This window comes from Apium graveolens, chromosome 3 (genome assembly GCF_009905375.1).
Source record: "Apium graveolens cultivar Ventura chromosome 3, ASM990537v1, whole genome shotgun sequence".
NCBI classification, from domain to species: Eukaryota; Viridiplantae; Streptophyta; class Magnoliopsida; order Apiales; family Apiaceae; genus Apium; species Apium graveolens.
In genome coordinates, this window is record NC_133649.1 from 36,453,789 (window position 1) to 36,469,530 (window position 15,742).

At 33.0% G+C, this 15,742-nt stretch overlaps 1 protein-coding gene across 4 annotated transcripts; it reads right to left on the reverse strand.

Moving 5' to 3' along the window:
* Positions 1–719: 719 nt before the first annotated feature.
* On the reverse strand, positions 720–15,742 carry LOC141712130 (putative acyl-activating enzyme 17, peroxisomal). Of its 4 annotated transcripts, none has more exons than XR_012571529.1 (15): positions 15,343–15,742; positions 14,389–14,518; positions 14,042–14,310; positions 13,540–13,744; positions 12,844–12,884; positions 12,638–12,763; positions 11,567–11,640; positions 10,908–11,128; positions 6,086–6,180; positions 5,699–5,915; positions 4,741–4,866; positions 4,567–4,665; positions 3,710–3,922; positions 1,634–3,604; positions 720–1,109 (listed from the first exon to the last, which is right to left on the reverse strand). XR_012571529.1 is itself a non-coding variant. In XM_074514946.1 (15 exons), the coding sequence occupies exons 1-15, from the start codon at positions 15,594–15,596 to the stop codon at positions 1,091–1,093; spliced, it is 2,196 nt and encodes a 731-aa protein (XP_074371047.1). In that variant the 5' UTR covers positions 15,597–15,742; the 3' UTR covers positions 720–1,090. The 4 variants fall into 4 exon arrangements, 3 of the variants coding, with proteins under 3 accessions (XP_074371047.1, XP_074371046.1, XP_074371048.1); XM_074514946.1 differs by having other exon boundaries at positions 3,498–3,604; XM_074514945.1 differs by having other exon boundaries at positions 720–1,112; positions 3,498–3,604.

Genomic DNA, 15,742 nt, shown 5'->3' on the forward strand with positions numbered 1-15,742 from the left:
GGCGGGGCTATATGGTTAATTAGACACTTTTCATAATTCGGTCAAAATCAACAAAAAATTAATCGGTTAATAATTAGACGAAATTTATAGGAGATTAAGTGGTAAACAAATTAAAAAATTAACAAATTAAGGGTAAAATTGTAAAATATAATATTTTTAATAGAAAATGAAGCTGATATATGAAATAAGAATATTTACCTACTAGATTTGATATTAAAAATGTGGGTATTTATATTTTACTTATATAAAAAAATTAATATTAAAATAATATAAATATAAAATAATATTTAAATACAGCCGAATAATGATCCGATTAATTTTGCAACCAACCGATATATTACTGCACATTTAAGTATTTATTAAAAAATCTTTGTGAATAACTCTAATCACATACGATGGCTGGGATAACACAGAATCATATCCTATTATCAGGGGATACAATGGTCGACAGAACTGTGCCAAGTATACAAGTCATGCGAAAACAAAGCTGAACAGATCCCTGATAATGGAACTAAATCATTGTTGCAGACACTATATATCCCCAGCGCTGCCACTAACAGCACTAGCCATCAAACCAAAAGTAAACTGCAAGCTCACAAGGTGGCACCAAACCCATCTCATAACATTTTACTGTTGGAGAAGGGATGAACCCCCAATCTCTCAAATGAAATTTTGCAAGGGGGTAGGCTCTGTAATCTGTTTGATTCTACAAAGTTAAATTAGCTGCTGAAGTTGTAATATTACTCGTGCTTGTCTGTCAAAACATACATGTAACTCAATCCCTTCATAAGAAAAAAAAAACTCTCTTGAACAACCCTGCTTCCCTTTTCTTAAAAAAAAAGTGTAAAGTTGCTTTGAATACCTCTCCTACAGTGCTCGGAACAATAGTGGAGATGAATAGTAAACTATAATTTTAAATCAAACCATCTCAAGCATGGAACTTCTTCATCTTCTTTACTACAGCCTTCATCTGCTTCTTCATCTTTTTTTTGTATATTATTCACTATCAGCTGCTTCTTCATCATTATGTAGTGGCTTCAACCTTTATACTTCCATCTTGCTGCATCACCACTGGTAATCCCGACTAGTCCTATGCTCCTTGTTTATATCTACTGATATTACAAACACTGTTACTGTCATACTATGATTATCCTGAAAAAGTGCCAAATATCTGGTAATCTTATAACTACTTACAGAAAATGCAGAACAATCTGTCTATAAGTGATAACAGGTTTACATAAGGAGGTTGTACATAATCTGAGATTACAACAATTTGGCAATCTTGAGCACGAAAAAGAATAATAATCAAAAAAACTAATTAAGGAACAAAAATGAATAAAAAAAAAGGCAAAAACTTTACTGGCCGTCTGGCTTGCAGTACCAAGGTAGTATATAAATTTATAAAAATAACAAGAGTTTTGTACCTAACGAATATGCATACCTGCTAATAATATCAAAAAAGTAAAGTACATAATAATTACTCAAAAAGATAACAAATATTAAGTGTTGACAATAAATGACCAATTTGTGTCACCGGAAGCAATCTAAGATTTCATAGTAATCTAATACGTAAATAGCAAAATCTAGTCAAAAGCGAAATCAAAATCACTTGGACTAGAAAAGAGCAACATACCTGAACTGATTTTCAGAAAGCCAAGGCTACAAAGAAAATTTTTAGAGATCTATTTCATCTATAAGGATTTAGCAACTAAACTTAAGGAGATCAATGATATACACAACAATCTAATATATTAGGAAAAGAAGGCCAGACAAATAGGAAATAATAACACAGAGACTTATAAGCAATTTTATGGCTGAGAGGGATATTTATCTTCTGGAATAACACTCATTCACATTGTTTTAGGTTGAAAGGGACGGAATGCATTATGAAGTCACCGGTTGACATTTATGCATCATAAACATTCGCAACTTCATTAAATTTCGCAAAATTTGTTCGAATATTTATTTAATTTCTGGAAAGTCAAGTCACTCCATTCTACACCATTTTTCACAAAGTTTATCTTCTTCCACTTCTATATCATCTCCTCAACTCTTATCTTCTCTTAGCCCCCTCGATCCTCATTCCCCTTCTACCTCTACTTATCCTTCACAACCTCTCTAGTCTCTTCAATTCTATCTTTACTTTGCTTCCAAGCAACCACAACCTAAATGACAAAAGCAACTCTTTTATCTACGAAGTGTAACTATTAATGACCACTTAGATAGTTAGTCTGTACCGTGCCAAATTTTCAATAAAAAGTTTATATCGCGTCAAATATCCATTAGAAATCTCCTCTCTTGTGTATTTAAGGAACCAAAATGGTCAATATTCATTTGTAATATTTAAGCGTGTTGGCCACTGTTCTTTCCTCTTCCATTTACTAAGAATATGTTACAAGGACGCAATACTTTATAATAAGGAACAATGTGTTTTCATTTTCTGTAAACTCGTACCTATTCTAGACCTTGTATTACCTGCTAGATACAGCCTGAAAAAGCTAATCAACTGACAACTTTATCAATTTGAATTGAGAAATTAAAACCAAACAGTCTCTGTCTAGATAAATCACTAAAAACACAAGGAATTTTACATCTTGCAGAAATGTCATTAAATCTGGTTCAGTAAAATCACAAGCTTGCAGTCCCTACATTTTTTAAGTCATTGTGCATGTGTTTAAATACTGCAAGATTACAACACTCAACCTCGCAATAATATTACTTCTCCTTGTAAACATAGAGGTATCATATTAGTTTAGCACAAAAATTTAGAGGTATCATATTACATTTAGCTCTTTTTCTAAAATATCTAAACTGATAAATAGTCAATGTTTAATTGATATCAACAATGGTCATGAATTTACTCTTGTAGGATCCTACTCTACTGATTAACTAATATTTCAGACAAAAAAATTGTGAGGCAGATCTGAACCTATGTGAAATGCTCTCAATATAAAGGGATAGATCAAGGTTTTATTGTCATCCCGGTTTTTGAGATTCCAATGCATCTACGATTCCAATTGTTTAATGTTTGATTGAATCTTTCTAATAGTAATACCGAATGATTATATAATTATATGTGTGATCTATATTCAGCACAACCTTAATTAATGAGAAAGCCAGTGTTGAGTTGAAAATCAAGAAGATTTGAATCAAATTTGGACTCTGAATATATAATCGAACTGAAATTCGATTACAATAGTGTCAGATCCATTGGATAATATTCAAATTTTGACCATCAAAGTTGAAAACTAAAATATTTGTTATTCAACCTCAACAAGCTTAATCATCGACAGAAAATTTAATAGCAAGAATTTTGAGATATTAGCCTAAGGACTTATATACAGTACATATAGTGTTAAGTGGTAAGTGGTAACTTATATTTACATATAGACTTTACATTCCAAATCAATGGATCACTAAGCTAAGGAAGCAAGACCATATACTTATTATGAACATAATAATGGGTTGAAACATGTTTTGAGATTAATGAAGCTCACAGCTTGGAGTTGTGGTCGATTTTGGTAAAATTCTGCCGCAAGATTCTTCTCATAACCTTATTTGTTGCTGTTCTGGGAAGAGATGAGATGGGCACAATATGAGACACCTGAAAATAAAATTATAAATGGAACACGGTTTAGCAATTATATAAGCCTCAAATGTCATATATAAAGGCTGCTAATCAGCCTAGTTTCAACAGAGCTATTAATACCTTAAAAAGAGGGTTCAATTTCTTCTGCAGTGCTGAATTAAAAGATACCCTTAACCTATCTAAATCTGGTGTTGAAACATTTGAATCTTTAAAAACCACAGCAATAACCAATCTCTCGGGTCCACCTCCCTGCGGTGGCACCCCAATGGCTGCTGTCTCGTGTACAGAGTCGTCAACTGCATTTGTGATACGCTCTATTTCAACTGAACTTACCTGCAACAGGATGAAATTGTTATCTTAATTAACCTAGGGCATTAGAGCATCTCCAAAGGCTCTTAGTGCATTCCTTATAAATATTATAAATATTTAGGTTTAAGACGTTATAAGGAAAGACAACTCCAACAACACTCTTTATATATGCTCCTTATTGTTATAATATATATATATAGAGAGAGAGAGAGGGGGGGGGGATTAAAAATGGAGGGAAATGAATATTTTAATCATAAAAATGAAATAAGGGATGAGATAGGGTTCCTTAAAAATAAGGTAGAAGAGGAGTATGTCAATTTTTTAAGGAACAACTAGCTAGTCTCTTGGAGTGAAATTTATGTCAAATTCCTTATATTTTAAATTTAACGGGTCACATAGCTAGTCTCTTGGAGATGCTCTTAGGTCAGTTCACATAAAAATCAACATTTAGTATTATTAAATGAAATGAATTGGCTCCTACATAGCTAATATGGTATTGAATTGCCAAGATTAAATCAATGAGAATAAAACTAAAAGAGAGCTTCCATTTTACTGATCATACATATAAGTGGGTATTCTAAATTAGGTTTCGACTTTGAACATGTGCTCTGGAAGACATGCTAATACGTTATCTTCGTACAACTTACTACAAGAGATTGAATGCAGACCTTGATACCCCCAAGATTCATTGTATCATCTGCACGACCATGTGCATGATAGTATCCACTTGAAGTACGCTCAAACATGTCACCATGTCTTCTTAATATCTAGAAGAGGACAGGTACGAGTTTCTTTTCATTAAAGCTGTAAACCAATACAAACACAAATGGACCTTTATTTACCTTTCCATGCCATGCAGGCATATCTTTAAAGTAGACTTTATAGTGGTTCCCATTCAGTAGCGTGCTTGATGAGCCGAATATGAAGGGGTGAAGGGCCAGTTCACCAATCCCAGGGACATTCGGTGGCTAAATTAAGAAAACGAGATAAGTTCAAATGCTTTAGGTAAGCATTACATAATTATACTTATGAAGTAGCATACTCTCATACAACTATCAAACATAGCAAAATGTCATCACAAACTGAAGTTACTATATTACTGTAATGCATGCTATCGTGGATTAATAACAGGGGAATTACAAGAAGTAAAACTGATAACATTAGAAAACTACAAGTGCTTGACATGATTATTAGTGAGCTGTCAGAAATGATAATAGGCACAAGCACAACTATTGTAGTTTTAAATCTGAAAAGTAGATGAACCATAATTTTATTTGCATTGTTCAGGTATCTGATTTTTTTCTATCCATCTTCCTCATTGATACAATATTCACCTTTTCAAGAGAAAAACAAAAATTGGACTTGGTCTTACACAAAATACACATTTATCAAGTGGTTCTCCGTGAAGGAACCTCTATAGTATTTCATACACGGCTTACTACGCCAACAAGACAGATAGACATGACTGTAATACTTTCTTACAACCTTTCTTTATATCTCGGCTAACAATAATAGCACGGCTAAAATATATTTTTCTTGCAACCACTATAAATTCATCAATATTACTAGTTTGCCTCATATGACTTGAGACCAAATTAGTAGTTCAATCAAATTTATTTACCATGGAAACAAAAAGGTTGATGACATAGGGGACAAAAGCAGAGTCTAGACATTGTATTCTTAAGGAGTTGGAAGACAGCAATTGTGTTACTTGCACATGCTAAACTGAACTCCAAGTTGCAATTTTATTAAGACAGATTAGTATATCATATCCGCATGCAAGATCAGACAAATGCTTACTATAGGAATTCCATCATTGTCAATTATAAATAGACTACATCCCATAGCAGGTGTGCTAAAGGCAGCCAAAGATTGACGCTGCAGTAGTGATCCAGTTACAAATCCACCCCCAATCTCAGTACCACCGCAATACTCAATGACAGGCTTGTAATTGGCTCTTCCCATTAGCCAAAGATACTCATCTACGTTTGATGCTTCACCAGTGGATCCAAAGCAACTTCCAATGAGAAAAATCAAATTTTCAGTATTGAATAGGAAAAAACTATGTATAAATACACTTAAAGCATGGCCACAACATATCCATGTATTTCTAAATTGTTAAAATCTGATACCACAATATTTCCTACTGCAGTATAAGGTCAGGTAAAACACAAATTATTCACTTACCGAATGGCTGACCAATCATACCCATCTGTACAATTAGTAGTTCTCCATGTCCTCACAATACTTGGAATTACACCAAGCATTGTCACTTCCGCATCCTACATGAAGTTGCAGATTTAAAAACTTGTGAAACCCTTATTGGGATAAAGATTCAAAAATTCCCATGAAACCAGTCTACGCCGAGGACTCAAGACATAATGCACTGGAAATTCACCAAAATTGCGCGTCAGAGGTTATATTACAGTGCATTCAGTTATGATCAATTTAATGATCAAAGATCCGGTAGTAGGCTACGTTCTAAGATTAAATACTCTTAATTATTTACACTATTAACAAAATCACAAACAAGGCTTTAATAGCTAACCACACATAACATAGAATATAATTATCCACTGTAATAGACTTCACCTGCAGGAGACTCTTCTTTGGTGAACTTAATCCAAAAGTCTCTGCATTTTACTTGCATAAATTTCAAAAATGTGCAGAAATACACAAGGATAATCTTCCAAAATCAACAATGAACTCCATCTCTAAAATTTAAAGCTTGTATTTTCCTGCACTTAATGGTAGGGGAGAGCATAAAAACCGATTTATAATCGAAACCGATAAAAACTGAGCTGATTAAAACCGAACCGATTATTTTTATATATATCATATTGTATATTATATATGTGTTTTATAAATTTAAAAAATATATTTGTACGGAAAATAAAATTTAGATAGCAGAGTGAAACTTGAGCCTATGATTACATTACATTTACATAACTCACTTAGATTTAGTCCATTACACATAGCATTCTCAGTTTACGCACGAGAGGCGAGAGTTGCTCAGATTTAGGTTTCAATTTAAAGCCGTAACTCTACATTCTAATCATGTCTTCCCAGCAAAATCTTCAACAATAACATGCTAACGAATAAAGAATTGATACAAATTTGTATTTTAGATGTCTCTCAAATGTTAAGTGTTAAATGTTTTGTAGTGAATTAAATGTTAAGTGATTTAATTGGTCAGTACTTACTGCTTGGTAGATCGTGTATATTTGTTGCAACTGATTCTAGTGCCATTTGCATATTCTGCTAAATTGTTTTCTTTTGCCTTTTATTTGCACATGCTCTCGTCTCAGCTATTTTCATTCTTATTAGCTGCTTATTTTATGTGCATACATGCTATTTTTATTTGTAGATGCATGTAAACTTGGAAGATGATGAATTAAAAAGTAATGATAAAGAAGGAAAAATGTGATAAGAAGGGTAAAAAGAGATCACAAGCATGAGATTTTTTAATGAAATGAAGGTTGTCTAATTGGTTTAGAGAGAACAGAATGCATATTATGCAAAGTGATTATTGGATGCAACCTTACATCTGCTATGATGAACCATTTGAAAATGACATGTCTAAAATCACCGCCGCAAGAATCTTGATAATTGCAAAAACCATTGCAATTTGAAAAAATATCCAAGGAAAACAAATTTCATTCGGTTAAAGCTCACACATTTAATCAAGAGAGATCGAGGAAAAAACTTGCCTTAACGTGTATCAAATACAATCAACTATATAGTAGTATGGAACACGACGGATTTAAAGAAATATTGAATGAAGCGGAATCAAAGTTTAAGATGTCAAGGAGATGGACGGTTGCAAGGGATTGTCTCAAAATATACAGTGAAGAGTTAATAAATTGAAAAAATGTTTGGCTTCTCAAAGTCCCCTTCATACGGATACGTGGACATCGATAAAAAAAAATAAATTATTTGTGTCTGACGGGAAGATTTGAAAATTAATTTAAAATTTTCCTCAAATTGGAAGCTATAAAGGAGTTGATATTTAAAACATGCTACTTGACTTATTTGCAAGATGGGGGATAACTGTGTATTTACCATCACATTAGATGATGCATTTTCAAATGATGCCGCAATCGCACAATTTAAACAAGTTTTCTAGATGACCGGAGGCTATCTTGGAGAATTAATTTCTATACATGCGATGTTGTGCTCATATCTTGAATGTAGTGGTAAAAGATGATTTGAAAGAACAACATGATTCAATTGCTAGAATTCAAAATGCCAGTAGATATGTTAGGTCTTCAAGGGAAAGACTTGAAAATTTTGGAAAATGGGTGGGAAAAAAAGAAGATAAAATGTAATAAGATGGTATGTCTTGTTGTTGATATTAGATGTAATTCAAGTTACACCATGTTCAACAAACAATTGCTATTAAGTAGGGGAGATAGGAATAGCTCCAACATCGTGTAAGTTGAATTACATCTAGTATCAACATCAAGACATACCATCTTCTTACATTTTATCTTTTCTCTTTCCACTCATTTTCTATATTTTCAAATCTTGACGGTGAAGACCTAACATATCTAGTGGCATTTCGAATTCTAGCAATTGAATTATTTTGTTCTTTCAAACCATCTTTCACCAATATATTCAAGACAAGAGCACAACAATGCATATGTAGAAATTTATTCTCCAAGGTAGCCTCCGGCCTCTAAGAAACTTTACTTAAATGTAAGATTGTGATAATATTTGAAGATACATTATATAATGTGATGGTAAATACACGAAGTATCCCCCACCGGGCAAATAAGTCAAGTAACATTTTTCAATTGAAACTCTATTACGACTTCCGATTTGAGGAAAATTTAAAATTCTTTTGCAAATCTTCCGATCATCATTTGATCCAATGAGTCGTAAAACACAAATGATTAGTGTTTTGTATCAATATCCAAGTATCCTTAGGGAAGGAGACTCTTTGAGAAGCCAAACATTTTTTTTCAATTTTATTAACTTTTCTCTATATATTATGAGACAATCCCTTGCAATCATCCATCCACTTGGCATCTTAAACTTTGGTTCAGCTTCATTCAATAATTCTCTTAACCCTTCGTGTTCCACAATCTTAAATGATTATTGTCTTTGATACACATACATTCAAGTTTCTTCCTCAATCTCTCTTGATAAATGTATGAGCTTTAACCTAATAGAGTTTGTCTTCCTTGAATAATATTTCAAATTGCATTTTTTTTTATCAAGATTCTATTCAAATTGCATTTTTTTTTATCAAGATTCTTGCCCAGTGGTGATATGGGACATGCCATTTTCATATGGTTCATAATAGAAAATGTACTGTTTTGTGCATGGTTGCATCCAATAATCACTTTACATAATGTGCATTCTGCTATCTCTAAACCAGTTGGACAACCCTTTATTTCGTCGTAAAAATCTCATGCTTGTGAACTCTTTTTACCCTTCTTATCACCTTTTTCCTCTTGTTTATCATCATATTTAAATTCTTCAATCTTCCAAGTACACATGTATGTACAAATAAATATAGTATTTAACAGAAAATAAGCAATTAAGAAGAATGAAAATAACAGAAATTACAACAAATGTAAATAAAAGGCAAAGCAAAAGAAAACATATTAACAGAATATGCAAATAGCACTATAGCAGTAGAATAAATTGCAACCATATATGCACTATCTACCAAGTACTAGCACTAACTAATAAACTCACTTAACACTTAACATTTAACTAATACAAAACATTTAATACTTAAATTTGAGAGACATCTAAAATACAAATTTATATCAGGAGTGAACAATTATCTTATCTCTTTAGCCTGTTCATATTCTTGTTGTTCATATTCTTGTTGAAGATTTTGCTAAGGAATTTACAGAGAAGACATGATTAGAATTTAGAGTTACGGCTACTTGACTTAAGACTTGAAAATTGAAACTGAGTAACTCTTGCCTCTCGTGTGTGTTACTAATTGAAAATGCTCTCTATAATAGGCTAAGACTAAGTGAGTTATGTATATGTACTACTGGACTTGCTCTCTGGCCCAAGTAATTATTAATCACATGCCCAAGTTTCACCCTGCTCTTTCTATTGTTTTCCTTACAAATATTTTTTAAAATTTATAAAACACATATATAATATATAGGCAAAAATTCTGTGAAATACTCTTAAATGGAGTACTAATTTAAGTACTATATGTCATGCAACTTGTTCTGCTTTTTGGTTCAGTTTCGGTTTTTTCGATTCGGTTTTGCTCCAAAACCGAAACCGAACAACTAATATTGGTTCCTTTTAATTTTTGGTTTCGGTTTTAATCGGCTCGGTTTTTATGCTCTCCCCTAGCTTGCCACAAGATACCAAGATATTTTCATTTCTACTACTCTGTCTAGACCTTAGCTCACAACTTAGTAATTTCAATGTATTCCAGTTCAGAAAATTATGGAAAAATTAAGCGGCTCTTAATTTTAGTTTTCACAAATCTTACAAGACAGTCCTCATCTCTGAGCTATAATCATAATTATAAAATAGAAACTATCATACTTGCGCTGTGTAAATATCGACATAATCCAGAATTACAAGCTAAGGGTTAGGTTCAAATTAGAACCTTATACAAAATTAGAACTTAGGACTAATCTCTACCATAGATTTTGTTTAATCAACAGCTGGTATATATCCATTCTGCTGAAGTACACAATATGTAAAGTTTTGCTACAACACACAATATTTATTTGTAAATATAAAGTATGATGTACTTATGCAGCACGCAATATTTTTTTCTAAATTATATTATTTTTCAAAACAATAAATTGTTTTGCACATGACACAACTTGTATTTTACTCTTATAGTACGTTTAAGAATATGATTATCCAAAAAATAATTCTTAATAAATGAATTACTAAGAAAAAGTTTTATGTGCCGCACCATAGTATATATAATAGTTTTAAGGTTCTAAGAATATGATGGTTTTGGCTAAAACATATGTTAATCAGATTCAGAAATGTCAAAAAAAGTCTCCACCTGAACGAACTTTGCGAAGCCAGAACTCAGGGGAACTCCATTATATAATGCTATTGAAGCTCCATTTAACAGAGGAGCATAAACTAGCCAAGGACCCATCATCCAACCAAGATTAGTGGGCCAAGCAACAACATCGCCTTTGCGAATATCCATGTGGCACCAACCATCTGCAGCTGCTTTCAGAGGTGTTGCAAGAGTCCAAGGAATAGCCTTTGGCTCCCCTAAAGAAAGAATATAATTAGGTTACGCATTACTGGCTAGCCTGTGCCATCTACACTTTAAACATGCGGAACTGCATCATGCACTACTCATATTAACAAGCTCTTGAGTATCTTCTAAGGTTTACTGTTAATGTTATTTTATCAAATTGTTAAGACAACTCACATCTGATAAAATTCCAGAAGGATTTTGTATACTGAGATATTAATACCATAACATTCAACTGTTGCATATAATTAATATTACACTAAACTACAATATACTATAGTCTGATCTTATAAAAGTTTATCTGTCCCTAAGGAAGACTGAAGTTCAAGGAGAAGCTATCCGCTTTCAGGATAAACAAGAACTTCCTATTGTCATACTACATAAAATCATCAGTAAGCTTATGCTACTTTTTCACAAATTAGATAAAGAAGTATGCATAGCCTTTCACTTGCCTGTAGTGCCTGAAGAGAATAGAATATTAGTGAATGATTCAACTGGTCTTTCTACAGCAACATATTCAACTTCTCTGCAGGATGACATAAAGTTTGCGTCACCAGTCTAAAGCATGAAAAGGTTTTGAAGGATTTGAAGTAACTTAAGCTAGCAAAGTGACTCTTTAATATCAGTCCAAGAGATTAATGAGATTCTGTTGCAGATACTACCACACGTGAACAGTGACAAAGATGAGTTAGAGGAACCTGGCACGATAAAATTATATATCCCTGCAGATCCTTAAAATTAGAAATAAATCATCAAATTTAGTGAATAAATATCTCTAGTTCACCATTCTGGATTTTTTACCCTTAAATATGCTTTACATAAGATGGCTCTTTGAAACAAACAGGGTATATATCGTTATGATAATGGCAACTGGCGGCCAGAGACATTTCACAAGGAGTGCAGATTTCAGAAGCATAATCATTTCACAATTACATGAGATTGCTGCAAGGGAAAAACATTAGTCTTTACCGCGTGTAGCCTGATGAAGTATGCTAACAGTCTTTCATGAATTTCACCTTTTATTTCTACTCAACAAGTATTTGTGTGTGAAAGTTAACCTGGATGATTCTAGACTGTAGCTCTCGCTTAGATCAAAAGTTCTCAACCACTTTATTGAACTAATTAACTATATTCTAAATTGTTCTTTAGAGTAGGGTGGTGGCAGGAAATATGATAGATATAGTCTGCCAACACTAGTACTACATAAATGTAAAGAACTCGTTGTCACTTTGTAATAGGGTCACAACTACTAGTAATAATTTCCAAACATATTGGAGTATCATAAATTATTTAAATTTAAAGAAAATAACTGAAGTTTTTGAGAAAAAATAAATATATTGTAAGAGAGGAAGGAGATGAATTGGTGCCAAAATCCGGTTGAATTATATATGACATTCATGTGAAACATGATCAAAAAAAAAAAAATCTACTGTCACAACTAGCAAAACATCAAGTTTTATGACAGTTCTGATATCAATAAATCATATGATTTGGGCATAATATATACATAAAATATTGCATACTTGAATCTTTGAACCCTTTTAAGAAAGTCATGCCATGAGATGTCACCCTCGCGTAACATTGTGCTAAAGCTGGAGTCTTTTGTTGGAATTACAATCGCTGTTGGCGATTGGGCATCAATAACTCTACTGCGGATTTGAGCCTATATGTGAGAAACCGTAATAAAATAATAGAGAAAAGTATATATATGATAGGAAAGTGTCCTTGCCTGTACAAAGGTAGTCGCCTATCACCACGGACAATGAAATCCTGAAAATTGAAATAATAATTAATTAGTGGGGAACGAAATTGCACAAGTTGGCAATTCCTAAAGAGAAATGGAGTCAGTTTATGGAATTGATTACAACTCACTAATGGAAAAAGAATAATAGAATAATTTTTAACTTGCAATAAGGAGATAAAGGTTTTAAAAAAATAATTAAGTTGACCTTAATTCTGATCACAACTCACAAATTGACTTAATTATTCATGACTTGAGGTGCCAATACCTAACACTCGTTTATATGCTAAAAAAAATTATCTTCCTCTCCATAGCTGTCTTTCTGAAATAATGGCACCAGACCAGATTAACTATAATTCTTTTGTGGTAATATTCAAGCTTAAGGTACGAATCAAAAGTGCAACTTTACTGCATAACTGAAGAGCCAAAATATTGAAAGAATTAGAGCTCAAACTTTGACTAATATACGTTTAACTAATTTGAATATTGGGGAATCATCCCTTAGCGTGAGAAATCCAACACATTGTTCTTATAAAAGAAAATAAAATAGAAAGTAATTTTGGACCCAGGTACTAAGGTACAAGGAGATAATATCCAAACATCTAACTGTCAAAGAGCATTAGGTCTCATTCTGGAAACACCTGAAATGTAAGAATTACCCTTCCCTACTGTAAAGAGACTGACCTGAGTGAAAATCGCTTTTGCTTTGGACAACGTGAGCCTTGTTGATATCTCAGTTGAAGCAAAACTATCAGCTATTGACACTACTACATAGCCTGCCAGAACAATAGCCAGGTAGATCACCACAGAATTAACATCCATAGGCATATCAATTGCAATTGCAGATCCTTTCTCCAATTCAAGAGTTTCAAGCGCATGTGCGACTAGCCTACAGATGAAGTTTTGATGTAATTTCACTTATAGTCAAACCTCAAACCAACATTCTTGGATAAAGATCAAACAAGTAAAATATAACGCAAAAGTTTGCAATAGATTTTTTACGCCTTGGTGCAGTCTTAGCAATTTCACAAATCCATAACATACAAGTCTACAAATATTGCACCACAAAGTCTACATGTAGTAGACTGAGACAAACTGCTATGACATCTACATATTACTTCAGAAAATTTAATCATTCACCCTTAACAAATAAGTAGAGCTAAAAGCTATGTACAAAGTAACATACCAGACTTCTGAGCACAATTCCTTACGGGTCAACTTGTTGACTGGCATGTCATCATTTCCTTCATTACGCCATACTACCATTATATCATCCAATGTTCTGTTACTATTCAAACACAAGCAATTCTTTGCAGGATTTAGAAATGCTCCAGGAAGCCACTGACCCCCTGGGTGACTCTGCTCGCTTCCAGTACAAATATCCTCCTTCAAAATACATTGAGGCGGCACTGAGAATGATATATTCATTTCTTGCAAGACAGTTTTCCAATACACCTGCAAATTTAATGATGTAATTTAAGTGGTGCAAGCATTAAAGTTTGTCAAACAATGAATCCGTATTTAATAAATTACCTCCGGATTCAAGACTGAAAATTCCTGAAACTCTGGGAAGCTTGATACAGGATCTTTATATCTTGATCCTAAAAACTCCTTCCCACTTTTCTGTAGAAGTTTCCCAACATTCGTTATCATTGCACTATCCCTGTGAATAAATAACTTTATTAATATTCATAATAACCTAACCAGCTTATTGACTACCACTCAATTTCACCGGTCACCTAGGCATGACTAGCATTCTCTAATTTCATGTTATGAAACTATTTAAAGTTAAATGCTTAAAGTTCCTTATAATTTATTTCTTGTATCATTTGCTACTTTTTTATGTAAAACCTTAGAGTACCTTATGAAAGACATGTATTTTACATGCAACAGAGATGGATAAATAAGACTCCAGGACCCAAAATATCAGCCAAATTTATTGCAACTAAATTGTAAAACCATAATGAGGGCTATTAAGTCTAATGGAGACCACAAATAATAATAAAGCTTGCAAATCATTATCGACTTTCCACCTCATTCCCATTCTATTGTTCCCAAATCAGTCCTTTTAAAGAGCATTGTTCTAAGAATCAGCATAGGCAGAGTATAAAAAGCTCCAAATTTGTAAACATAAAACCAATATATGCTTTTCAAAGAAAAACTTGGAATAATCATAATAGGACGGAAAAAATTGGAAATAAATAAGCCTACACGGATTAATACGAAATGAAATACTTCATAAAAAATTTACATTAAACCAAATTGATAGATTGCTAATAGTTACATTAACCACCTAAATCCATCTAGATACAATCTTTCCCTAAAAGTTACTTTAATCGCCTTAACCATTTTTAAACACCATTCAAGAGCACCCAAAATAATCTATACAAAAAAAATAAGTATTTATAAAAAAAAAATACTCAAATTAAAAAGGCCATCCTGATCAAATATTTAATGACACATAACAGAGGACGAAGAAACACATACGGGGCGGGTATCCAAGCAGGTGGGTCGGGTCCAAAGTCGTTGTAGCAACCATAATACATGATTTGATGAAGCAAGAAAGGTAATTTGGGGGTGAGGATGGTTGTACAAATGCTCTGCCATGTATCTGGAGTGGCAGGGCCGTAAATTTGGATAATATTGATGAGTTTATTGTAAATTTCATGGGCAAGTTGTGAAGTTACTCCAGTGGCTTCTATGTCTGAAGAGGTGATACAATCTAGACCTTTGTAAGCCATGTCTGAATAATTTGAGTTGCACAGATTGATGTCTATCTATAATACAAATGATATGACGTGCGTGCATGTATGTATGTGTTGGCTATAATTGGATATGGGTAAATGGTTGTTGACTGACAAGAATGATCTGTGCTTGATGTGTGTGC